The sequence below is a fragment of the Grampus griseus genome (assembly GCF_964374135.1).
Source record: "Grampus griseus genome assembly, chromosome: X".
Taxonomy (NCBI): domain Eukaryota; kingdom Metazoa; phylum Chordata; class Mammalia; order Artiodactyla; family Delphinidae; genus Grampus; species Grampus griseus.
The window spans coordinates 11,937,334-11,964,223 of NC_138999.1; the positions used below are offsets into that span (position 1 = coordinate 11,937,334).

Consider the following 26,890-nt stretch of genomic DNA (forward strand, 5'->3'; position numbering starts at 1 on the left):
AGTACAAATGCTCTTCCGGGGTCCCACCAGGACTTTAAGTGGATCAGTGCTCAGAGTCCTTGGAGAAATAACAGATGCTAAGAGGTTTTAAAACTACTGTTGATGTTTGATAGTTGTATATTTGCTGCATCTGAACAGTATGACACCCAGTTAATAAATTTTCTGGTTTTCATTGTCAGAATACTTTTGTATTTTTTCAACCTTTCTATATGAATTCTAGGCACATTTATAATATCTATAATATACTTTCAAGATTTTCTCAACCAACTAATAAGTCAGTTAGAATTTAATATTCTGTTCATAGGGAGAGTTCTACCGTATGTTAATAAAAATTCATTGGCGTTGTGTTTAAAATTTTCAAAGTGCCCTTGATCTTCATTAGACTGTGGATAGATAGGCAGACCTTATCTCCATTGTACAGAGAAGAAAATCAAGCCCAGAGTGACTTGCTCAGTCTCCCTGTACATAGTTAGTAGCAGGGGTCTTCTGATTTCATCACTGTGCCTGGTATCCTGAATCAGGCTATGAATTTTTTTCACACTTGTTAACCTTAAACCACAGTTTCTGGCTGGTTGGTAATTTCACCAGCCAACAAATGCACGAGGGAAGAAGGAAAGTTAATAATGGAATTCTCTGTTTTATGAGTAAGCACTGTATTCTGTTTATCCTGCAGCACTTAAAATTGTGTATGTGAGAGAGAGCGTGAAGGAGGTGAGCATGCACACGCAGGGAAGAGAGGAAGAAACAAAAAGCTGAGAGGTCATCTTTACCCTGGAACATTTAGTCCTGTCTGACCCGGAGGTGAATTACCATTGCCATTTATTTAGTTCTTTCTCTGCAAAATTAGGAACTTTCCACTTTGTTTGGTGGGGATACACTGTATAAATATAAGACCAATTTACAGAGCAAAATTGATGGAAGAAGAAATAAATAGTAGAAAGAGACAGTGAACCATACAGGTGTGGTGATGGTTCACTGAGGTTTCTTAACAGAGGAGTGGCCAAAAATGAGCTTTGAGCTATTTTGAACAAATGTAAGGATGAGGCTTAAAAGTCCACCACTTGAGATTAATGTTGGTTTGTGGTGAAGTTTTCACTGGTCCTCAGCAAGATGAAAGTAATAAGGACAAGGTATTATGAGAGTATACACATATATATCTGTGTGTAAGGCAAATCTCTTCCTCATCGCTATGCTTTAATCACTGAGAGGTAAAGTCTTTCAAAGTGATGTGTCCTAGGTGGTGGGGAGGGGTGTGCGCACATGTGTGTTTTGATATCTTCAGATACCTTTTGAGTGTACATGTTCAGCTTCTTCCTGTAACATCTGGATTTACTGAAGGACTGGTTTTCAGAAAACTCCCTAACACTTGAGGGTTCTGTGGAGGGGAAAACATTTTCCTTTTACCCTTCTAGGTTCTTTGACTGGCCTAATAAATTGATATAAGACAGATGAACCGGAGAAAAACACAAGTTTAACATGTGTATCCCTTGTATACGTGGGAGAGACCCAGGAGGACTGAGTAACTCTCCGAAGTGGCCCAAGCCACCACCTTCAATACCATCTCCAGCTAAAGACAGAAGATACTAGGGTGGGGAGTCAGTTATGAGAGGTGACCAAGAAAAGCTCAGTGAACAAGGGTATGGTTGTGCAGATCTACGTCCTGGCCTTTCCCGTTGATAAGAGTTTCTGGAGATTTCCAATCCTTCTCCTCTTCCTGTCACAGAGAGGGAGGCACTTACAAATGGAGACTTCCTTTATACGTGTAAATGTTTCTTATAAAAGGGTGACTTGTACTCACTCTAAAGATTCCTGTATGTGCTGTTTGTTAAAAATATCGGCCTAAAATAATCAGTATGCCAAAGAGGTATGTTTTGGGCTGTGTAGTTTGCTTCCCCTCAGTTCAGTTGTCTGGGAGCTGTGTTTGAAAGCGGCAAATGGTGTTGTCATAAGCAGTTATTATTACACTTGGCCTTGTGGTCCCAGGCCAAGTTTTCCTTACCTTGAATGCTCAGTTTTCTCTCTGTTTCTCCCTGTGTGTCCTTCTGTCTCTCCCTCTCCTCCCCTCAGCCCTCTTCTGTGTCCTCTTCTGCCCCTACTTTTCTCCAGCCTCTCTCCCTCCACTCCTACATGACCTCCTCCCCAATCCTCTCTTGCTCTGTCTTTTCTAGCTGTTTCCATCTCTACCTGTCTCTAGGGGTAAATGTTTAACAAGAGGTGTCTCATATGTAAGCACATGTCCTATTAATAACAATGATTAATCATTTTAATCTAAATGGAGATTTCTGATTTCAAAGATCTGTATCCCTAAAAGCTATCCAAGAGCAATAAGCTTTACATTTCTTGGTAATGGGCACTGTCTTGTTTATGGTGTCCGTAGTGGTAATATCAGCAGTGGTAGGAGTAATGATAACAATAATGTTTGATTCTTCTTCTTATGGCTAATATTTTTTGAGTTTTTACCACTTGCCACATGTTGTCCTGGGGAAGTGGTAGTCTGCGGACCCTTGGAGATGCCCAGGACTCTTCAGGAGCCCATGAGGTCAAAGCTGTTTCCACAGTGATGCTAAGAAGCTTTTTTCCCTTTTTTGTTTGCTCTGATTACGCAGAAGCAATAGTGGGCAAAACTGCTGCCTCGTTGGCCCGAATCAAGGCACTTGGCCATTATAGTCTTCACTGTCAGCACTCTCAGTTAAAACTTTTTTTTTAAGTCAATTTTATTTTAGAAAGCCCCCGATGAAGCAGTAAATTTTATTAAATCTTGACCCTTGAGTACATGGGCTTTAAATGTTCTGGGTAACAAAATCAGGAAGTACACATTAAATACTTATGTGTATTTGAGTTGCTAGCTAAATTAGTCACATTTTTCATGGACCACCATTTTTATTTGAAAGAACAACTGTTAAGTAAACTATGGTTATTCAGATTGGGGTATTTGGGAGAAATTTTCTTGAAGTCAGACAGTAATTTCAAGGAAAACACTATATTGGTCCAGTGGAGAGTGCTGTCCAGTGGCCAAACTGGATGATCTGACTTTAGGGGCAGGTGCTCCCAGGGTCCTTTTTGCTGCTAAACAGTATATAAATTCTTTTATATCTCAACTCATGTTTATAAATCATAATTAAAGAAAAGTTGTCCTTTGAATACTGATGAACTTTTGAATAGACAGAGCTAAAATACCATTTTCCAAGGTTAACTTACAACAGAACCACTCATTGTAAAGATTAGAAAAATAGAGCCCAGATATTGAAAGCCATATCCAAGGTAACACTCTACAAATACATGATTTATGACCTCATCTTATATTTTATAGTGCTTGAAACTTTCAAGTACTTTCATATATACATTTTTCTCTGATCCTCACACAACCCTGTGAGTATCTAAAACAGTTTAAAGGTAAGGAAATTGGGACTCGAGGATAATTCCACGGATGCTCTTTATATTTCCCCACCCTTTCAGCTGTTATCGCTGAGGGCCTGAAATAACTCAGAACTACTGGAGAGGAGAGAGAATCTATACAATTTGGCAACTAACTAGGGGGAAAAAAAAAAAAAGAGATGAAGGAGCCGGGCAATTTTCTGAAGTTTCTTCTTTGGGTCCCTGGGAGGGTACCATTGACAGAGAAAATAAAAAATAGAGACGGAATAGATTCAATCAACAAATGTTTCCTGAAGGCCTTTTCATTGGCACTATGTAATCTGCTTTGGGGGCTTCTTAGGATGTATATAGACTGTGCTGTTACGATCTGTATATGGGAAGATGTGGCATAAACACGAGTAACTCTGATTCAAGGGTGCTAAGTGCGTAGTTTAGGTCCTGTAGCTAGTCACAGGAGGGAAGGAATTACTTCTAGGCCCAGGGAAAATTTTTATGGAAGAGGAAGTATTTGAAAGGACTCTTGCAGAATGGTAGAATTTGGATGTGCAAAGGTGGTTGTGAGGAGACAAGGAAAATTTAGTTACAGAAAAATAGAGCAGGGTGTGGAAGGAGGATATAGAGGTATGTAGAGGTTGGTGAGAACACAGCATGTGTGTAGGTGGATAATGAGAAATTATTGGCAACAATTATTCCAGTGAATTAAGGGAAATGTTGACTGCTACATACATAGTTTTCCATTTTGTATTTAGTTCATTTTCAAAAAAGACACTTGGCAAACATGTCTTTTTAAGTACAACCTAGTTCTTTCTTTATACATAAAAGTTCATTTTTCATTGTCTAGGGTGAGTATTTTAAGTTCACATAACATAATCGATCTTCCTAGATGTTGGTTTATGGTTTTAGAGGGTTATGCAAAATATTTTGCTATGGTCTTATTTTTTAACTCTGTGGTGGCTTGTCTTAAAATAAAGCTGCAATTTTTAGATAACTTTATTCTAGTCATACTTAGAAATTCCATCAATCCTTTAAATTGCATTTTCATCTGAACTGCATCCCTGTGTCTATCTTCAAGTAGCTTAGCTTTATCTTCCAGGTCTTTCTTCTCCTTTGGTATTAGTGCTGGTTATCATTCACTGCTGAATTTATCTGACTTGGATATTTATTACTGTTTTTCCCCTAGATAAGTCAGATAAGTATGATCTACGTGATGTTGAAAGACTACAACAAGATGATAACTGGGTTGAAAGTTACTTATGCTGGAGGCATAATGTTGTAGATGAAACACTGAAGATGCTTGATGAGAGTTTTCAGTGGAGGAAAGAAATGTCTGTCAATGGTAAGCTGTTCGGGCTTCCCTGGTGGCGCAGTGGTTGAGAGTCCGCCTGCTGATGCAGGGGACGCGGGTTCGTGCCCTGGTCCGGGAAGATCCCGCGTGCCGTGGAGCGGCTGGGCCCGTGAACCATGGCCGCTGAGCCTGCTTGTCTGGAGCCTGTGCTCCGCAACGGGAGAGGCCGCGGCAGTGAGAGGCCCGCGTACCGCAAAAAAATAAAAAATAAAAAAAGTAAATGGTAAGCTCTTCAGTTTAACCTTGACTGTGTACTATATCCCCTGCATAAATGTTACTATTTTACACTTATAGCGTATTTGCAGATATTCTTGGCAGTCATCAGAAATATCAGAATATAATGTTTTATAAAGACACAGTAACATTTGAAAGGAACATCTTATGAATAAATCTTAAAATAGGATTATTCATAAGGAAATCAGATCACCAAGGAGCAGAATCACAGATTCTTCACTGACAGCAGAGTCTCCTGTTCTGTGTCTATTTGGTTTAGAACCATTAAAATATCAAGACAGCATCTTCGCTACTAGGCCTAGAAATAAGGGGATACTATTTGCCTGTTTTTCTCAGTTGTTGCCTGGTGTCTGTCTCTATTCCCAGAGTTCCTTGTGCTAATAGGTGCTCCATGTGGAATTACTATACGAATGGGAGTCCCCAAAAAGCCGGCTTATCCCCAAGGATGCCTATAGCAGCCTCCTCTTAACTTCTTGATTTCAAGGCCCAATTCTAGATTGCAATTCCCCACCTCCCCCAAAAAGGAGTTTTAAATCTTAGAGGGGATTTTATAATAGTGTTCAAGTACATGGAGAACTCTTTTCAGGAGAGGTTACCCGTTATCTCTCTCCTCCTAAAAAATTTAACAGGAAGAAACTGGCACAACTACTAGTTTCGATGAGGTATAAAGAAGGATTTCCTGACCTTGAGGATTATAAACTCTGGAGTGACTGAGTCTGGAGACTTAATACAAAATAGTCAACAAATAAATCCAGAGCAGATACTCTCCGCAGTCATCCTACTTGGAGAAGGAATCTATCAGAAGGAGAGTATTTAAAAAATAATTTGATTGGAGATATAAAAACTGTAGGTAATTTCAACAGTGAAGCATTTATTAGTCAAGCAAAGAAATGTAAACCTGATGTTTCTAAATCATTTAAGTACAGAATAAACCTTTAAACTCAAGAATAGTTTTCTCTTACATAGAATTGCTAGTTTCTAGTGGCAGACAGCAGAGAGATGATGAAAGGTGGCTGGGGAAAGATAAAGAAACCTTTGAGAGTTCTCGGAGAAGTACTAATGAATGACACAGAAGCCTTGACATTTGCTGCCTTGCTGTGTTGGTTCTCGGCCTCACTAGAGAGTGGACCTCCTGCTGAAGGATCTAGCATTTTTCTTGAAGTATTTCCCACCTGCCCCAAGATTATAAATGTATTAGACTCTACTGGTTATCAAACTTTGATTTCTTATACCACTTCTGAGGCTATAATGTGGACATTTACTGCCATGTTCTTTTGAAATTGTCCAATCGTGATAATATTTGTTTGCAAGTCATTAGGTGAAATACAACTAGAACATGGAGATGTGTCCACATCATAATGGCTGATATGTAAGAGGAAATGGATTTTTTCCATTTCTGTCATCTGTGTCTTTATGTAGTTTTTTTTCTACTTAGTAAGAAACACCATTTTTTATTGTCAGAGGTTCTTTCCAGATGTTTGCATAACCGTTTTCTTTTTTTAGTAAGTTTATCTTTTTTTATGTCAGAGCTACTATATTAACAGTAACCTTTATGTTGTAAGTTTTGTCTTTAAAAGGCGTCTAAGTTACAATTACTCATCCAACTTTATCACTTTTTAGACCTGACTGAAGCCTCCATCCCCAGGTGGTTACTGGAAATTGGTGGTATTTATCTCCACGGTTATGACAAAGAAGGCAACAAGTTGTGTAAGTATAATGTACGTACTGGCTTTTCAGGATTTTGAGATGTAGCCATCCATCTCAACTGAATTAATAATAGGCAGATCTTTCTACGTATGTACCACACGTCAGGTTTCCTACAATAGGGATTGTTAGGGTCAGCTGGACCAAGCGTCAGACACTTAGTAGTTGAATGTACCGTTTGCATTATAATAAAGTAGGCTGTAAAGGCAAGTGCCACATCCCATCACACAGCCAAAAGGATGTAACTCAGAGTCATTATCTTCTTTCTAATTTACTGATGTTAAAATTCAACCCAGTATCTTTATGGAAAATCTTTTTGATAGTCACTAAGGGTGGCTAAATGGGCCAAGCCGAATTTGGGGCAAAGGGGATAGAGGAATAACTTGGTTTGTACCAATGCTGGGACTCAGCAGGAGTGTCAGAGCCCCATCCTGAGCAGATGTCCTGCCAAGGCAGTTCGCTGCACGGTCGTGCCCGCCTTGCGCACCCTGTGTGTGGCCCGTGGTCGGCTCCTGTTGTAACAGTGCTCTCGTAGCGTTTTCCTCCCATTGCTGGCTCCCCCTCAGTCTTCCTTTCCCATTCCTCTTATTCCACCTGTATCTCACATGTGCTTCCCAGGCTTTGTTCCTTTCTTGGCCTCTTTTCCTTTCCAGCTGATGCAGTCTCCTTGGGTGATCTCAAGTACGTTGGCACCTTCAGCTGCCTTCTCCCCAACAGCGGTGACCCCAGGCTGTCCCCAGGCCACATGCATGTACACATCCAGCTGCCCACCGGATTGATGGTTGGCCGCCTTCAATACAACACACAGCTGAACCACATGCGTCCCACCACCCGCCCTCCCTGTACTCCCAGCTCGGGCCCACAGCCGTCGGCTCTTCCTCTGACAGAGCTTCACTTTAGCCCCTCCTCTGATTTCAGTAGCACTTCCTCAGTTCACTCCCAACCCCTACCCCCTTAGCATTTCATGCAGATTTCTTCAAGCCCCGCCTGTCTCTCTGTTTAGCTGCTCCTCTCACCACTCGTCACATCTTGTCCTAGCTGCCATCACTCTGAATGGTTGCCAGGCTCCGTCCCCACACACGACACCCGCTCATGCTGCCATCGTGCTTCTGTCTGGGCTTTTCCTCTGGACGGAACATTTTTCTAGTGCTCTGTTTTTTGTTAACCACAGTGTAGAGTACTTTTAGGTTATTACCAAATATTGTTTTTTCCCTTACTAAGGGGGGAAGTGTATTTTCTAAGGGGGGAAAATAGTTTACCTTTCTGCTACTCTTTAAGGTTCCCTAGTATATACTATTTCGAAGAGATGTTTTTAATCTGAGAAACAAAATAAAGACAAATGTTAAGGAAAAGGAATGATATAATATATGCATAAATAATATTATAATGCCATAAATATTTTTTCTTATTTTTATCTTATGACCTGCTTAAAGTCTGGATCAGGGTGAAGTATCATATAAAAGACCAGAAGACCATAATGGACAAAAAGAAGCTTATTGCGTTCTGGTTGGAACGGTATGCTAAGAGAGAAAATGGGAAACCTGTAACAGTGATGTTTGACCTGTCAGAGACTGGAATAAATAGCATAGTAAGCATTTTTCATTAATTCTAAATCATTGTTTATCATGACATCCTCCCTCTCTCCTGTCCTCCCTGCCACTACCCCCTTGACCAAGTTGTCCTGTAAAATAGAGCTAACCAAGTCATGTTTGGGATTTATTTCCAACCCCTGCATTGTGAGTGGAGTCAAACGTGGAATAGGATTTGCAAAAAATTAAATGTGCTTCAGTATTTGGCATTGAAACTGTAGATTTCCTAGAAATGTTCCTTGTCTGATACATGGGATATGGAAGGAAGACGTCGAGGCTGGCAGAGTAATGAGTAGATGTGGTAACAGTGAACTTTTCTATCAGAGCTAATAATACCCTATACAGCACCTCCCCGTGCCTGGCACAGAGTAATGCACTCAGGAAATGTGGAGTACAGTAACGTATGCTCTCCAGCGTACCATTACCCGCATGCCATGTTTTGCAGCGGCGAGATGTTCACCTGCATTTTTGCACATCCAGCACTTTGTGATTTTGTTGAGGTTTTTTGTTTGCTCGTTTAGGTTTGCTTTCTGTTTGATTTGGTTAGCTTTGGAAACCAGTTTTCTTCAGGTGATTTTGCCAAGCTTAAAAAATAAATAAAACCTACTGGTCTTTAATTTGGGCCCTTGTGACCTTAGTGCCAACTACAAACCCTTCAGCAGCGATGGGAATTTGTTGGCGCATTTATTAGAGCTGTTGTCTCTTAACACTCAAAGCTGGGCTAATTCTGGTAGCAGTGAAGTGGTGTTCGGAGACATGCCTGGGGCAGCGTTGAAATCTTTTTCAAACTCCAGTTGGCAAAGTATGTTAATATCCCTGAAGTGTTCGTATTCATACTCTTTGCCTGGTAACTAACTTCTGGAAATCTATTCTAAAGAAATAAACCTGAGTATAGAAAAAGTGTACATCAAAATGTTTTTTCAGAGTGTCATTTAAAATGGTGAAAAAGTAAAAAAAATGTAAATGTCAATACAGTGAAGTGAATTATGGTGTATCTAATTGATGGAGTATGTGTAGCTATGTAAAATGGTGTTTGTAAAGAATTTGTAGTAATATTGGAAAATAGCTTTTTTTTTTTAAGAGAAAAGGGCGACAGGGTTATATCATAGTGATACATAGCCCCCAAAAGGGAAGTCTTAGACATTAAACAAACAAACAAACAAAAAACAGGCTAGAGTTTTTTTAGGCAGTGGGACTACAAGTTTTTTTTCATCTTTCTTTGTCTCTAAGAGTCATTTGCCCTGGGTTATTTTTTCAATCTAGTTTCCATGTCAATGAGTTCTAGATTACAGAATAAACCATTTTATACCCAAAATCTAAATCAAAATGCCTAGATAAATAAATATTGCATAATAATAAATTATGATTCTGTTATTCTTTATGTATGATAGTTTTCTATTAACCCAGAATCATAAAAAATAAATGTTAATGTTTTTTATTGACAAATACAGGGGCAAGGAATTGAGCTGATTATTTTTCAAGCTACTTATATACTGTTTCATTATCTTTAATTTATAAAGTTTATTTGCATTACTAAGTAGTTAAATCATTAATGTTTTCAAATACTAGAATCTTACTGAATTATGTTTATACATGACCCTCGTAATTCAGAAAAGATTTAAGTCAACCTTTAAAGATGTATACATAATTGCAAGTCAAAATTTAAATTATTTACTAGAGTTAGGCCACTAATTTGGCTTTAAGCTTGCCTGAAAGAAATGGAATCATTTAAAATTACTCAGTGAACACAACATCATAAAGCAATTATACTCCAGTAAAGATAAGACAAATAAAATAACTCAGTGGACATACTTTAAAACCAGCATTTTAGGGAAGTTTATCTATTGCTGATACTTGAACCAGAAGAAAAGTCTTTCTTTTTTTTTTTTCAAGTTTTATTCTTTAATTAAAAAAAATTTTTTTGATTGACTGATTGATTGATTTTTTGGCTGCACGCATGTGGAATCTTAGTTCCCCTACCAGGGATCAAACCTGCACTCCCTGCATTGGAAGCATGGAGTCTTAACCACTGAACAGCCAGGGAAGTCCAGAAAAGTCTTTCATGGGTCTTCAAAGGGAAGACATTTTACAAGATAATGAATAGCATCCTTGAAAACATCCTCACAGAACGCAGAGCAGTGGGTTTCACGGAGCTTCTTTATGTAGTACCCACCAATACACGTACACCAGTGGCATCCTATCAAATCGGCTTGAATTAGCAGTAATTTGGGATTTTATAAGCAAGGTTATTCAATTAAAGATGAAAAGAATATTGGACAGAGACTTTTGGGGCAAAGGCTGGAAGCCACAGATCATATACTAGGTAACCAAATCTTTACATAACTAGTTATTTTGAGATACCTTCTTTGACTCTTACTTAACTACAAATTATTCAACTCTGTGCACAGTGGATATAATGATTAGTTATAAAGGTATTGTTATATGCTAGGATTTATCCCATAATAAATACGTAATATAGTTATGGATGCTTATTTTCAGTTTATTAGCGTTAAAGATGCTACAACTCACATGCTAGGAATAACTTTATAGACTCAGATCTCTAGGGCAGCTCACCTTTGAGTAACTGATAGATTTAAGTTTGCCTGGTTGTATCTTTCATCCTACAGTCCTTATAAGATGGTTGATCAGTAAGTCAGCCTGTGGCCAGTGGAAACACACGGAATGAAATGATCCATGTGAATAGTAACCCTAATAATCTAGTTTCATGTTGCTGTGTTCAGTGCAGTAGAACCAATAGTCAACTGTGTCTCCTAGAAATTGAAGTCAATGAACAACCTTTAAATATAAACGAAAAAACTCTAATTCTTATTCTAGGCTCCTACACAAGAGGAAAGAAGCTAGAAGTGAAGTAGATACAGCACACCAATATGATCAGATTAACTGTTGTATAAAAGATTAATAAAATATATTTTATTGACTATTATGAGGTATAGAAATTAGGTTTAAAAAACAAACATATCAGAATTAACATGCATATATATTGTCGTTCCAAGTAGTCAGGTTGAAAACTATATACTTGTTCTAATAATTCTTTAATTGTTCGACAGATGTTTAGAATTTCTTTATGGGGTTTCCTGTTTATTTTTTATTTATTTATTTATTTATTTTTGCGGTACGCGGGCCTCTCACTGTTGTGGCCTCTCCCGTTGCGGAGCGCAGGCTCCGTACGTGCAGGCTCAGCGGCCATGGCTCATGGGCCCAGCCGCTCCGCGGCATGTGGGATCCTCCCGGACCGGGGCACGAACCCGTGTACCCTGCATCGGCAGGCGAACTCTCAACCACTGCGCCACTAGGGAAGCCCAGGGGTTCCTCTTTAGATCCGTTTTATAATGCCACATTACCTTAGCAGCCTGAAGTATCTAACTAGTCTGGGGTAACATGAATGATGTTTAAGCTAATTTCTTTAACTCAGTTTTAGGACTGATTATTATAAGTAGCTTAATGACTTAAAAACTAACTCCTGGGAATATAAATATTTATTTATGAACTATTTTTTAAAGAATTTAATAATTACCTCATTTATATTTAATAATTTATCACTTTTAGAAATATGCAATCTAAAATTCTCTAATGTGGACACTCTTAAAGATTTAAATGTATAATCTTTCTTTTAGGACATGGACTTTGTACGCTTCATCATCAACTGCTTTAAGGTTTATTACCCTAAATACCTCTGTAAGTAACTTCCTCCTTTATAAAAATACAATATAGCGAAACTGTAGACAGTGTCTAAGAATTGTGGAGCTTTGTATTATTTTAGACTTTAATACCTGAGACATTGTTTTCTGGTGAAGAGCTTAAATATGTTCTAGAAGTTGAAGTACATATCCTAGTAGATACAGGAGAAATTTTTCATAAATAATCATTGTCCTTTACAGTTAGTTTTAAGAGTTCAAGTTATAATCTGTGTACATGCCATCCTGTCACACACACACACACACACACACACACACACACACACACACAGACGTAAAAACGTACATTTATTTCCAAGATTATCCCATTTTTACTAATTTTTCAATTGAGGAATTAATTTTAAATATTATTTGGAACTTCTTACATGCAAGAAACAGATGAGCAATATTGGTAAGTAAAGTATACTGTGTGATAAGCAATACTCATACATAAAGTACATTGTGTTTCTAGTTGCTTTTTTTAAATTGTCATTAAGAAAGCACTTGACTAGTGTGCACGACATTTGAATCTGGTTGCATTTGGAGTTTGTTTTTTTTTTGCGGTATGCGGGCTTCCCACTGTTGTGGCTTCTCCCGTTGCGGAGCACAGGCTCCGGACGCGCAGGCTCAGCGGCCATGGCTCCCGGGCCCAGCCGCTCCGCGGCATGTGGGATCCTCCCGGACCGGGGCACGAACCCGTGTCCCCTGCATCGGCAGGCGGACTCTCAACAACTGCGCCACCAGGGAAGCCCTGGAGTTTGTTTTTAATTGTGACTCTTCTATTAATTACCTGAATGAAGAACTCCTAAATATTATATATTCATTTTTGACTTAATAGATTTACATGATGGCTTCCCCCTAGGGAAATCAAGATGCCATTCCACATAAACAGTCAAATATTTTTAAAAACCCCAGTGGGTTGAAAGTGAAGAGACAGAAGAGAGGCAACAGGGACATCAGAAGTGGAAACTCACAGGTCTGCCTGGGCACACCCCTGGCAAATACCACAATTAGCGTCTTTGGGGACTTGTGACTCAGGTGACACTGCAGCATGAAATGCCTAAGTCATTTTATTTTGACGTGCTTTCACATTAGTGTTAATGTGATGTGAGAAACAGACAGAAAGCGTGGTGGATATCGAGGATCATTGCCACTCCTAGCCCTGTGCTCTCGTGTCTTCAGAGAGAGTGTTGATGAACATTTTTAGGTAAAGAGAATGTCTAGTTTGGGGAACCTGTAGGATCTGCTGTTCCTTCTGAATTCTTCCTGGATCTGGCATATACCCTGATTCACTAAGACTTGCTGAGTGGTGCCAGTCATTGGTCAGTAGGGAATCACTGCCCTGGATTATTAGATTTTTTTCTTTCATGTACAAAATGAATATAAAATATCCACTTGTTTACTGAAATATCCAAAGGGGTTTGTGAAGAGCTATTTATAAAGAACATAAATATTACTATTACTTTATAAAACACATCTAAGATTCTTTTGAGAAAACTATTAATAAATTCATGGGTGTATATCAAGATGAACTGAACACTGTCATTCCAAATAACTAGAGATAATATATTTATTCTAGCTACATAATGTTTTGCAGACATTGAATTTTTTTTTTTTTTTTTTTTTTTGCGGTACATGGGCCTCTCACTGTTGTGGCATCTCCCGCTGCGGAGCGCAGGCTCCAGACGCGCGGGCTCAGTGGCCATGGCCCACGGGCCCACCCGCTCCGCGGCATGTGGGATCCTCCCGGACCGGGGCACAAACCCATGTCCCCTGCATCGGCAGGCGGACTCCCAACCACTGCGCCACCAGGGAAGCCCACAGACATTGAATTTTATAGAATCTTAAGTTGATCATGTTTCAAAATTTGTCATGAAATATAATATTCTTAAAATCTTGAGTCAAAATCTTTTTAGGCATATCTCAGATGAAAACTGAGGTATTGAGCACCAGGGTACCTCTTTGCAAGTACCTTGTTCCTTACATGTGCATTATTTGTCCTACATTAATATAATCATTCTAGGAAGTTCTCTGTTCAGGGAAGAATGAAATTATGTTTTGATTCATCTGGAATAGAAGAATGAATTTGTTATCAAAAATCCCCTCTGTGGGTTCTGATTCTTTCTCACAATTGTTAATAGGGCTGCTTAATATCTTCATCTAAGTATACAAATAAAATTTCTGTATACTTTGGAATTATTGGTTTCCTGAGGCTCATAATATTAAGAAAAGTTGAAATCATTTTTGTTTCTTAAAACATAATGATTTCTTAAAAATGGGGCAACTGTCAGAGTGGGTTTAACAATATAATATCTAGAAAACTAGAATTGAAGCCATAAATTAGACATTGAAATCATTTTAAAGCTCAGTGGACTTCAGCACTAATATGACATGCCACATCCAGAGTTTCCACTTACCCACTTACTATTTTGTTTGGTACCTTTCTGCAAACAACAAAAGCAATAAATGAATAAAAGAACACGCTATTTGCCAAAGGGCAGTGATAGTACATTATTCATTTCACACAAGCCATCCTCCTAGGTGAGCCCCTCACCATTGTGAGAAGTCAGTTTAGTTCTAGCACCACTCACACTTTATGGAATTAAAACTGAGTCATCCATCTCAGTTTTTAGATATATTTAGATCACTAGTTTTTTTTAGGCCAGGTATAAGTGACTACTATTGTGGTACTAAGTCACAGACAATGAATTTTTTTTATCTTTCAGCAAAAATGGTGATCTTTGATATGCCTTGGATAATGAACGGTGAGTATATTACTTATACTTTCCTAACATAAAACGTCTGATTTTTTTTTTCTTTGCCAATTTAGCCGTATTTCTGTGGTTGTTTAAAAAAGAATGTTATTGTGTTTGGTGTGTAATTTTAAGAGGCTGGAGCTAGAACATGCAAAGGCTGTTCCTAAGCAAACTGGGCCAGCGTTGTACCCCCAGGCTCTGGGGATACCCATTAGTCTTGTCTAAAAACAGTTTTAAAATGTTCGGTCATTCAGGTAAAACTATAGCCAGAAGACCTGTTTGTCATCTACAGATGGGATATGTCACAGAATGCAGACCTTGGCTAGGTTCTCTCATGGGCTTCAGGTGTTGAGGAAGAAAATGGGATGAATCTAAAATTTAGTCCAAATCTCTATAGTCACATAATCCTTAGGACAGTCATGGTATATATTTTTGGCAAAAAAAAAAATTTAAACCATTGAAAAACATTCTTTACCAACTCGGATGTGGTTGTAAATTTAATGTTATTTTCAGAATGTGCATTTTCATTCATGTTTGCCAATCAATTGTTACATAGAAAGCAGTAGAGAAAACCAATGAAATCAAAACTCGGTTCTTTGAAAAGTTCAACAAAATTGACAAAACTTTAGCTAAACTGATGAAAAAAAAAAGACTCAAATTATTAAAATCAGGAATGAAAGAAGAGACATTACTACTGACCTTACAGAAATGTAAAGGATTATAAGGGAATACTGTGAACAGTTGTGTGCCAAGAAATTAGATAACCTAGATGAAATGGGCAAGTTCCTAGAGAGACACAAACTATCGAAATGGACTCAAGGTTCTGAATAGAAGTATAACAAAAGAAATTGAATTAGTAATCAAAAAACTTCTCACAAAGAAAAGCTAAGACCCTAAATGGCTTCACTAGTAAATTCTACTAAACATATAAAGAAGGATCAACACCAGTTCTTCTCAAACTCTTCCAAAATATAGAAAACACTTCCCAACTCATTTTATGAGGCAAGTATATCCCTAATAATAAACATCACAGAAAAAGAAAACTAATATCAGACTAATATCCCTTATGAATATAAATGGACCAGCCCTCAATAAAGTAACAAACCGAATCTAGCAGCATATATAAAGGATTATATACTATGATCAAGTGGGATTTATCTCAGAAATGCAAAGTTGGTTCAACATATGAAAATCAACCAGTTATCCAACATATTAATAGACTAAAGAAAAAAAACCACATGATCATCTTAATAGACACAAAAAGTATTTGACAAAATCCACTACACTCTCCTGATAAAAGCACCCAAGAAACTAGGAATAGAAGGTTCAAAGAGTTGGGACAACTGCCAAGTTAGTTGGATCACAGTAGTTCACACAAGACTACCCTCACTTATGACACTAATTGTAAGTTCAAGGGGTTTCCAAAACTACCCTCAGGTTTACTGGAATCATTCACAGAACTCACTGAAAGCTATTGTACTCAAAGTTATGGTTTATTACCAGGAAACAATTCAGATTAAAATCAGCCAAGGGTAAAAAAAAAAAAACATATGGTAGAATCCAGGGAAGTACCAAATGTGGAGTGTGTTACTTTCACGTCATCAATATGTGACAGTGCTCATGAAGTATTTTCAAACAGGGAAGCTCACCCAAACCTCAGTGTTCAGAGTTTTTATTGGGGCTCCATTTCCTAGGCCTGACCAGTTTATCACATGGTTCATCTCAGTCTCCAGTCTCTCCAGAGATCTACAGATACTGTGTGACCCAAAGCCCCCACCCTAAATTGTATTGTTCCAGTGTGACTCGGGGTCCCTAGGCAAACAAAGACACTCCAACAGGCATGAAGGTTACCTCCAGAAGCTGAGGGTAAAGGCCAGACCTTTCTTTGGGTAAAGTTAATTTTTCACAGAAGAGAATTTCCTCACCCCGATAAAGGGCATCTATGTAAAACCAACATCTATGAAAACCCACGGCTAACATCATACTTAGCAATAAAAGAATGAATATTTTCCCCCCTAAGATCAGGAACAAGATAAGGTTGTCAGCTCTTACCACTTACATTGCCAGGGCACTTTGGCAAGAAAAAGAAAGAAAAAGCATCCAGATTGGAAAAGAAGAAGTCATACTATCTATATATGCAGGTGACATCTTCTATATGGAAACGTTTAAGGAATACACACACACAAAAGCCTATTAGAACTAATAAATGAGTTCAGCAAGGTGGCAGGATACAAAGTCAATACACAAAACCAGTTGTATTTCTGTACACTGGCAATCAATAATACAAAAATGAAATTAATTCCATTTATAATAGCATCACAAAGAACAAAATACTTAGAAATAATAAAAGAAGTTGAAGACTCATGCTGAAAACTACAAAACACCATCGAAGGAAATGCAAGACCTAAGTAAATACTCATCTCTTGTTAATAGATTAGAAGACCTAATATTGCTAAGATTCAATGCAGTCCCTGTCAAAATCCCAGCTGCCTCCCCTTTTTTTTTTTTTTTTACAGAAATTGACAAGTTTGTCCTTAAATTCATATGGAAATGCAAGAGACCCAGAGTAGTAAAAATAATCTTGAAAAAGAACAGTGAAATGGAAGGACTCACACCTCTTGTTTTTTTTTTTTTTTTTTTTTTTTGGCTGGATTGGGTCTTAGTTGAGGCACACAGGATCTTTTGTTCTCATTGCAGTGCGCTGGCTCTTTGTTGCAGTGCACAGGCTTCTCTCTCGTTGTGGCGCACCGGCTCCAGAGCACATGGGCTTTGTAGTTGCGGCATACGGGGTCTCTAGTTGTGATGTGTGGGCTTAGTCGCCCCACAGCATGTGGGATCTTAGTTCCCTAACCAGGGGTTGAACCAGCGTCCCTTGTGTTGCAAGATAGGTTCTTAACGACTGGACCACCAGGGAGGTCCTGTACCTCTTAGTTTGAAAACTCACTACAAAGCTATAATAATTAAGATGTTGTGGTGTGGACATCAGAATAGACACATAGATCAGTAAAACAGAATTGAAAGTCCAGAAATAAACCGTAACATTTATGATTAATTGATTTGTTAATGGTCAGACAATTAGGTGGAGAAAGATTAATCTTTTTAATAAATGGTACTGGGACAACCGAATATCCACATTCAAAAGAATGAAGTTGGACCTCTACCTTCCGTCATATACAAAAATTAACTCAAAATGGGTCAGAGTTAAAATTATAAAACTCTTAGGAAAAAACATAGGAGTAAATCTATATGACTTTGGAGTAGGCAGTGGTTTCTTAGGTATGACACCAAGAAAGCACAAGCAACAGAAGAATAGATACATTGTACTTCATTAAAATTGAAAACTTGTGTACCTCAAGGGACACCATCAAGAAGGTAAAAAGACAACTCTCAGAATGGAAGAAAATATTTACACATAAGACATCTGATGAGGGACTTAGGTCTAGAATACATAAATAACTTTTATAATGCAACAGTAAAACGACAAATGGCCAAATTAAAATGGGTGAAAGATTTTAATAGACATTTTTCCAAAGAAGATATGCAAATGGCAATAAATACATAAAAGATGCTCAACATCATTAGTCATTAGAGAAATGCAAGTAAAAACCGAATGAGATACTACTTCATACCTACTAGGATGGCTGTAATTAAAAAGACTAAAGTAACAAGTGTTGATAATGATGTGGAGAAATTGGAGCCCTCATACATTGCTGGTGAGCATGTTAAATGGTGCAGCCACTGTGGAAAAACAGTTTGGCGGTTCCTGAAAACATTAAACATAGAATTACCATGTGACCCAGCAATTCCACTCCTAGGTATATCCCCAAGAGAATTGAAAACATGTCTACACAAAGAGTTGTACACAAATGTTCTTGGTAGCGTTATTCATAATAGTGAAAAGTGGAAACAATCCAAAGTTCATCAGTTGATAAATGGATAAACAAATGTTACATATCCATAAAATGGAAAGTTATTCAGCCATAAAAAGGAATTAAATACTGATACATGCTACATCATAGATAACCTTAACATGCTGAGTGAACAAAGCCAGTATGAAAAAAAAACACATGTTGCATGATTCCATTTATACAAAATGAGCAAATCCATAAAGACAGAAACTAGATTAGTGGTTGCCAGGGAATGGGAGAAGGGAGGATAAGGAGAGATTGCCAGTGGGGGCAGATTTCTTTTCGGTGTGATGACAGTGTTCTAAAATTAGATAGTGGTGATGGGTTACACAACTCTGTGAATATACTAAATAAAAAACATTGATGTGTATACTTTAAAAGCGTGAATTTTATGATATGTAAATTTTATCTCCATAAAGCTGTTATAAAAAGTCAGATTTTGCACTTCAGTTAATTCAAGTAGCATAGCTTCAAACATGTCAACTCAGACTTTTTAAATTGAAATTAATGAAAATGTAAATGTTATGTAAAAAAATTTTAAGCACAATTAGCCAAAGTAAAAATGCAATTTTCTGAACCACTGTTTAATCTTTATCATGCGGTTTTATTTCCTGATTTTTTTTCATTGACACTTCTGAAAATTTAATGCTGGATTTCTCTTTTAATTCCTTTAAAATGTGCTGAGAAAGTCATGATGGAAACGAGGTTTAAAAGTTTAAGTAAATCAGAATGGCATGACAGAACAAAATTGTAATTACTAAACAGCTGTGTTTGATAACAGTTTATTCTTGCGGATTCTATAAGAACGTCACAGTTCTAAGCTGCAGGGCTTGGGAGAAAGGCACAGAAGTTCAGGCTTAGGATGGAAAGTCTGGGTCTGGCTCACGCATAATGAGGAAGCCCGCTTTTTTCTCTTTCTGACTTCTCATTTGAGAAGGTTTTTCAGATTGGGGGTTTATCAGAGAGGCATAAGGCAAACGACTCTTCTCATACTATTGTACATATTAGTGAATCACAATGCTGTTTGATTCATTGTCTGGAAATCTTAGTAGTTGGGATCATTGATGGATTTGTACAGAGGCCAAAACCCTGATAGGTTTATTAATGAACATCAGGATAATTTAATCTTCCTGAATCTTCCTGGAACATTTGAAACCCACAAGGGACAGTCAAAATGTAGATGCCTACAGAGATTAGAGAATGTGAATTAAGTACTGTGCCATGGAAAAATACATATTAACAGATTTTAGCCTGAACTAATTTCAGAGGACGTGGGTTAGCACATACAGTAAGTAAATCGAGAAAGAGAATGAAAGGAATTTAATGAAGTGACTGTTTTTTCTTCAGCTGCTTTCAAAATTGTGAAATCCTGGCTTGGTCCAGAAGCAGTGAGTTTGTTGAAGTTTACAAGTAAAAATGACGTCCAAGACTATGTCAGTGTAGAATACCTGCCTCTTCACATGGGCGGAACTGTAAGTACAGTACTTGAAACCTGTTTCTAAAATAAGACTGGGTCATGGCACATGAGGCTGTATTCTTTCCTCAAGGAAAAAGGAAAAGCAATATCTTACCATCCTAAGAAAAATCATAGATATCGTAAAATAGCAAGCAGTGTTACAGACACTTTTTATTTAAGTTTTCAAGTTGTTAAATGTTTATTTGTGAATAGGTCATGTCTTTACATGGTTCTAAACTGAAACCTATGGAGTAAAAGTATTCAGAAACAAGTATTCAGTAAAAAGTCTTTGGACTGCTATGCCAACCACACTGTTCCCCTCCCTAGTTTCATTTCTTATTTTTATTTCCAGGGATCTTTGTTACCTATATAAGCAACTATAGTAAATATGCAATACATATATAAGCAACTACAGTATATATATAATTCTTTCTCCCTCCCATCTGTTTTAAAAAAGGAGTGTATTTATACACTATTGTGTATCCTGCTTTTTTCTTCACGTCTTACAGATCATTCTAAATTAATATGTGATAAGCTGTCTTACTATTGTTTATGGCTGCATAGTATTCCAGTGTCTAGAGATGAACCATAAATTGTTTAAGGAATAACCATAAGTTATTTAATTTCCTTTTGATGTGTCTTTAGTTTGCTTCCAGTTGTTTACTGTTGAACAGTTTTTAATATATACTGTCATTTCCATTTTTTGGAAATGATCTTACTACTTAGAAGTAAGAGACCAGGAGTAAGTAGATATATGTTAAATTTTTAATACTCCATAACAATGAAACATATTTGGATAATGACTTTTTTAAATAAACTGTGAAACCTATGGATTTGGTATGCTTTGGGTTAATTTGATTAATATTTCAATTATTTGATTTTTACAATCTACTTTGTACTGGCAAAATTGTATTCAACTAGAACCAAAGGACTAGCAAAATGAAAAGTTTTCGTGTGTGCTTTTCTTTGTTTTCTTTCATTTTAAAAAAGTTGAACCAATATTTTTGGGGGGGAGCTATCAATCTTTTATTTTTATAGTACGTATTTTATTTGTACAATACATCTGGAACCTATCAAAGATCATCTCTTAGCGACTGAATAAAATATCTGAACCACAATTTACTCTTTTTTTTTTTTTTTTTTTTTTTTGCGGTACGCGGGCCTCTCACTGCTGTGGCCCCTCCCGCCGCGGAGCACAGGCTCCAGACGCGCAGGCTCAGCGGCCATGGCTCACGGGCCCAGCCGCTCCGCGGCACGTGGGATCCTCCCGGACCGGGACACGAACCCGCGTCCCCTGCATCGGCAGGCAGACTCTCAAGCACTGCGCCACCAGGGAAGCCCCACAATTTACTCTGACTCTCCATGAGGATGATGTGTTATACAGAAAGTTCTCAGCAGCTTTTGGCAACCAGCTAAAGATGATTTTAAAAAGGAAAAAAAGAAAAGAAGAAATAGTACAAAGTCCTTAGACAACACTTATGATCTGAGACTCAGATTTATTTTAAAGGATAACAAATATATATTATCCTTAGGTCTAAGATTCTGTTTCCAGACTATCAGAACTCAACATAATCCTCCACAGAACTCCCAACACACTTCAACTCACTGCAAGAGAAACTGGGTGGGGTGGGGGTAACAGAAAATTGAATTTTTCCTATACAGACATGCACAATAATTTCTTCAGCCAAATTGGACCTTAAACTGGTTATGAGTATCTTGATTCCCAGACATCTGAAAAAGCAAATGAAAAGTCTCTATTATTACTGAATGATGGTCATTAAAGGTGGCTGAAAATATGTTTCTTTTTTCCCCCTTAAACATCCAATTATTTCTTTTTTTTTTAACTTTTATTGGAGTATAGTTGCTTTAAAATGTTGTGTAAGTTTCAGGTGTACAGCCAAGTGAATCAGTTGTACATATATATACATACATATCCATTCTTTTTCAGATTCTTTTCCCATATATTACAGAGTGTTGAGTAGAGTTCCCTGTGCTATACAGTAGGTCCTTGTTACTTATCTGTTTTATATATAGTAGTGTGTATATGTTAATCCCAATCTCCTAATTTATCACTACCCCCATGTTTCCCCTTTGATAACCGTAAGTTTGATTTCGAGATCTGTGAGTCTGTTTTGTAAATAAGTTCATTTGTATCATTTTTTATTAGATTCCACATATAAGTGACATCATGTGATTCTTGTCTTTCTCTGTCTGACTTCACTTAATATGATCATCTCTGAGTCCATCCATGTTGCTGCAAATGGCATTAATTCTTTCCTTTTATGGCTGAGTAATATTCCTTTATATATATGTAGCACATCTTCTTTATCCATTCCTCTCTTGGGCATTTAGGTTGCTTCCATGTCTTGGCTATTGCAAATAGTGCTGCAGTGAACGTTGGGGTACATGTATCTTTTCAAATTATGGTTTTCTCTGGATATATGCCCAGGAAGTGGGATTGCTGGATCATATGGTAGTTCTATTTTTAGTTATGTAAGGAACCTCCATACTATTCTCCATAATGGTTGTACCAACTTTCATTCCCACCAACAGTGCAGGAGGGTTCCCTTTTCTCCACATCCTCTCCAGCATTTATGATTTGTAGATTTTTTTAAAAAAATGATGGCCATTCTGACCAGTGTGAGCTGATACCTCACTGTAGTTTTGATTTGCATTTCTCTAATAATTAGTTATGTTGAGCATCTTTTAATGTACTTCTTGGCCATCTGTATATCTTCTTTGGAGAAATGTCTATTTAGATCTTCTGCCCATTCTTTGATTGGGTTATTTTGTTTGTTTGTTTTTTTAACTGCATGAGCTGTTTGTATATTTTGGACATTAATCCCTTGTTGGTCGCTTTGTTTACAAATATTTTCTCCCAATCTGTGGGTTGTCTTTTTGGTTTTGGTTTCCTTTGTTGTGCAAAAGCTTGTAAGTGTAATCAGGTCCTATTTCTTTATTTTCATTTTTATTACTCTAGGTGGTGGAACAAAAAAGATATCGCTGCAATTTATGTCAGAGAGTGTTCTGCCTATGTTTTCTTCTAAGAGTTTTATGGTATCTGGTCTTACATTTAGGTCTTTGATCCATTTTGAGTTTACTTTTGTGTATGGTGTTAGAGATTGTTCTAATTTCGTTCTTTTACATGTAGCTGTCCAGTTTTCCCAGCACCATTTACTCAAGAGACTGTCTTGCCTCCTTTGTCCTAGTTTAGTTGACCGTAGGTTGGTGTGTTTATTTCTGGACTTCCTATCCTGTTGCATTGATCTATATTTCTGTTTTTATGCCAGTACCATAGTGTTTTGATTACTGTAGCTTTGTAGTATAGTCTCCAGATTGCTTTGGATATTTGGGGTCTTTTGTGTATCCATACAGATTTTTTAATTTTTTGTTCTACTGTGGAAAATGCCATTGGTAATTTGATATGAATTGCATTGAATCTGTAGATTGCCTTGGGTAGTGTAGTCATTTTGACAGTATTGATTCTTCCAGTCCAAGAACATGGTACATCTTTCCATCTGTTTGTGTCATCTTCAGTTTCTTTTATCAGCGCCTTATAGTTTTCAGAGTACAGGTCTTTTGCTTCCTTACGTAGGTTTATTCCTAGGTATTTTATTCTTTTTGATGTAATGGTAAATGGGATTGTTTCCTTGATTTCTCTTTCTGATCTTTCATTGTTAGTGTATAGGGATGCAAGAGATTTCTGTATATTAATTTTGTATCCTGCACCTTTACTGAATTCATGGATGAGCTCTAGTAAGTTTTCTGGTAGCATCTTTAGGATTCTCTATGTATATTATCATTTCATCTGCAAACAGTTGACAGTTTTACTTCTTTTCCATTTTGGATTCCTTTTATCTTCTCTGATAGTTTTGGAAGTCCTGTACACAGCAGTGTTGTATAAAAGTGGTGAGAGTGCACACGCTTGTTCCTGATCTTAGAGGTAATGCTTTCAGCTTTTCACCATTGAGTATGATGTTAGCTGTAGGTTTGTCATAAATGCCTTTTATTATGTGGAGGTATGTTCCCTTTATGCCCACCTTCTGGAGAGTTTTTTATCATAAATGGGTGTTGAATTTTGTCAAAAGCTTTTTCTGCATCTATTGAGGTGATCATATGGTTTTTATTCTTCGGTTTGTCAGTTTGGTGTATCACACTTATTGACTTGTGGATATTAAAAATCCTTGCATCCCTTTGGATAAATCCTACTTGATCTTGCTATATGATCCTTTTAATGTATTGTTGGATTCAGTTTGCTAGTATTTTGTTGAGGATTTTTACATCAATGTTCATCAGTGATATTGGCCTGTGATTTTCTTTTTTTGATATCTTTGTCTGGTTTTGGTACCAGGGTGATGGGGGCCTCATAGAATGAGTTTGGGAGTGTTTTTTACTGTGCAGTATTTTGGAATAGTTTCAGAAGGATAGTTGTTAGCTCTTCTCTAAATGTTTTATAGAATTCACCTATGAAGCCATCTGGTCCTGGAGTTTTGTTTCTTGGGAATTTTTAAATCACAGTTTCCATTTCAGTACTTGTGATTGGTCTGTTTATATTTTCTATTTCTTCCTGGTTCATTCTTTGGAGATTGTACATTTCTAAGAATTTGCCCATTTCTTCTAGGTTGTCCATTTTATTGGCATATAGTTGCTTGTAATAGTCTCTTGTGATCCTTTGTATTTCTGTGGTGTTTGTTGTAATTTCTCCTTTTTCATTTCTAATTTTATTGATCTGAGCCCTCTCCCTTTTTTTCTTGATGAGTCTGGCTAAAGGTTTATCAATTTTGTTTATTTTCTCAAAGAACCATCTTTTAGTTTCATTGATCTTTTCTGTTGTTGTCTTCATCTCTATTTCATTTATTTCTGCTCTGATCTTTATGATTTGTTTCCTTCTGTTAGCTTTGGGTTTTGTTTGTTCTTCTCTTTCTAGTTGCTTTAGGGGTAAGATTAGGTTGTTCCTTTGAGATTTTTCTTGTTTCATTAAGGTAAGATTGTATTGCTGTAAACTTCCCTCTTAGAATTGCTTTGCCGCTTCCCATGGGTTTTGGATCTTTGTGTTTTCATTGTCATTGTCTCTAGGTATTTTTTGATTGCCTCATTGATTAATTCAGTGATCCATTGGTTGTTTATTAGCATATTTAAATTCCACGTGTTTGTGTTTTTTACGGTTTTTTTCTTGTAGTTGATGTCTGTCTCATAGCATTGTGGTTGGAGAAGATTGTTGATATGATTTCAGTTTTCTTAAATTTACCAAGGCTCACTTTGTGGTCCAGCATGTGATCAATCCTGGAGAGTGTTTCCCGTGTACTTGAGAAGAATGTGTATTCTGCTGCTTTTGGATGGAATGCTCTATAAATATCAGTTAAGTCTATCTGGTCTAATGTGTCATTTAAGGCCTGTGTTTCCTTATTGATTTTCTGTCTGGATGATCTGTCCATTGATGTGAGGTGTTAAAAGTCCCCCATGATTATTGTGTTACTGTCAATTTCCCCTTTTATGTCTGTTACATTTGCCTTATGTATTGAGGTGCTCCTAAGTTGGGTGCATATATATTTACAGTTGTTATATCTTCTTTGATTGATCCCTTGATCATTATGTAGTGTCCTTCTTTGTCTCTTGTAACAGTCTTTAGTTTAAAGTCTATTTTGTCTGATATGAGTATTGGCACTCCAGCTTTCTTTTGATTTCCATTTGCATGGAATACCTTTTTCAGTCCCCTCACTTTCAGTCTGTATGTCCCTAGATTTGAAGTGGGTCTCTTGTAGACAGCATATATATGGGTTTGTATCCATTCAGCCAGTCTATGTCTTTTGGTTTGAGCATTTAATCCATTTACATTTAAAGTAATTATCTGTATGTATGTTCTTATTGCCATTTTTTATTTTATTTTTTTGGCCATGCTGCATCACTTGCAGGATCTTAGTTCCCCAACCAGGGATTGAACCCAGGCCATGACAGTGAAAGCACCAAGTCCTATGCACTCGACCGTCAGGGAATTCCCTTCTTAATGCCATTTTGTTAATTGTTTTTTCCATTTGTTTTTGTATGTCTTTTTTCTCCCCTTCCTCTTTTGTTCTCTTGTGATATGGTGACTTACTTTAGTGTTGTGTTTGGATTCCTTTTTCCTTTGTGTATGTCTATTGCAGATTTTTGGTTTGCGGTTACCATGTTTTGATATAGCAGTCTATATACGAATAAGATTGTTTTAAGTTGCTGGTCTTTTAATTTCAAATGCATTTCCAATATCCTGCGTTTGTACTTCCCTCTTCTCATGATTGATGGTTTTGATAGCATATTTGTGTGTGGATTATTTCCTACCTTTACTGTTAGTTTGCCTTTACCAGTGAGCTTTTCCATTCATAATTTTCTTGTTTCTAGTTGTGGCCTTTTTTTCCCCCATCTAGAGAAGTTCCTTTAGCATTTGTTGCAAAGCTGGTCTGCTGGTGCAGAATTCTCTTAGCTTTTGCTTGTCTGTAATGCTTTTGATTTCTCCGTTGAATCTGAATGAGATCCTTGCTGGATAGAGTAATCTTGGTTGTAGGTTTTTCCCTTTCATCTCTTTAAATATATCGTGCCACTCCCTTCTGGTCTGCAGAGTTTCTGCTGAAAAATCAGCTGATAACCTTCTGGGAGTTCCCTTGTATGTTATTCATTGCTTTTAATATTTTGTCTTTGTGTTTAATTTTTGTCAGCTTCATTAATATGTGTCTCGGGGTGTTCCTCCTTGGGTTTATCCTGCGTGGGACTCTCGGCACTTCCTGGACATGGGTGACTATTTCCTTTCCCATGTTAGGGAAGTTTTCAGCTATTATTTCTTCAAACATTTTCTCA

At 37.3% G+C, this 26,890-nt stretch overlaps 1 protein-coding gene across 2 annotated transcripts in view; it reads left to right on the forward strand.

Moving 5' to 3' along the window:
- The window catches only part of MOSPD2 (motile sperm domain containing 2), a 60,069-nt gene that overhangs the window by 10,198 nt on the left and 22,981 nt on the right, over positions 1 to 26,890 (forward strand). Inside the window, exons 3-9 of one of the 2 annotated variants that reach the window (XM_082681108.1) lie at positions 674 to 801; positions 4,556 to 4,711; positions 6,575 to 6,661; positions 8,092 to 8,246; positions 11,883 to 11,943; positions 14,669 to 14,707; positions 19,954 to 20,078. In XM_082681108.1, the coding sequence (XP_082537234.1) occupies positions 4,666 to 4,711; positions 6,575 to 6,661; positions 8,092 to 8,246; positions 11,883 to 11,943; positions 14,669 to 14,707; positions 19,954 to 20,078 (513 nt within the window). In that variant the 5' untranslated portion in view covers positions 674 to 801; positions 4,556 to 4,665. The remainder of the gene's footprint in view (positions 1 to 673; positions 802 to 4,555; positions 4,712 to 6,574; positions 6,662 to 8,091; positions 8,247 to 11,882; positions 11,944 to 14,668; positions 14,708 to 19,953; positions 20,079 to 26,890) is intronic. The other variant, XM_082681107.1, reaches the window with a different exon arrangement.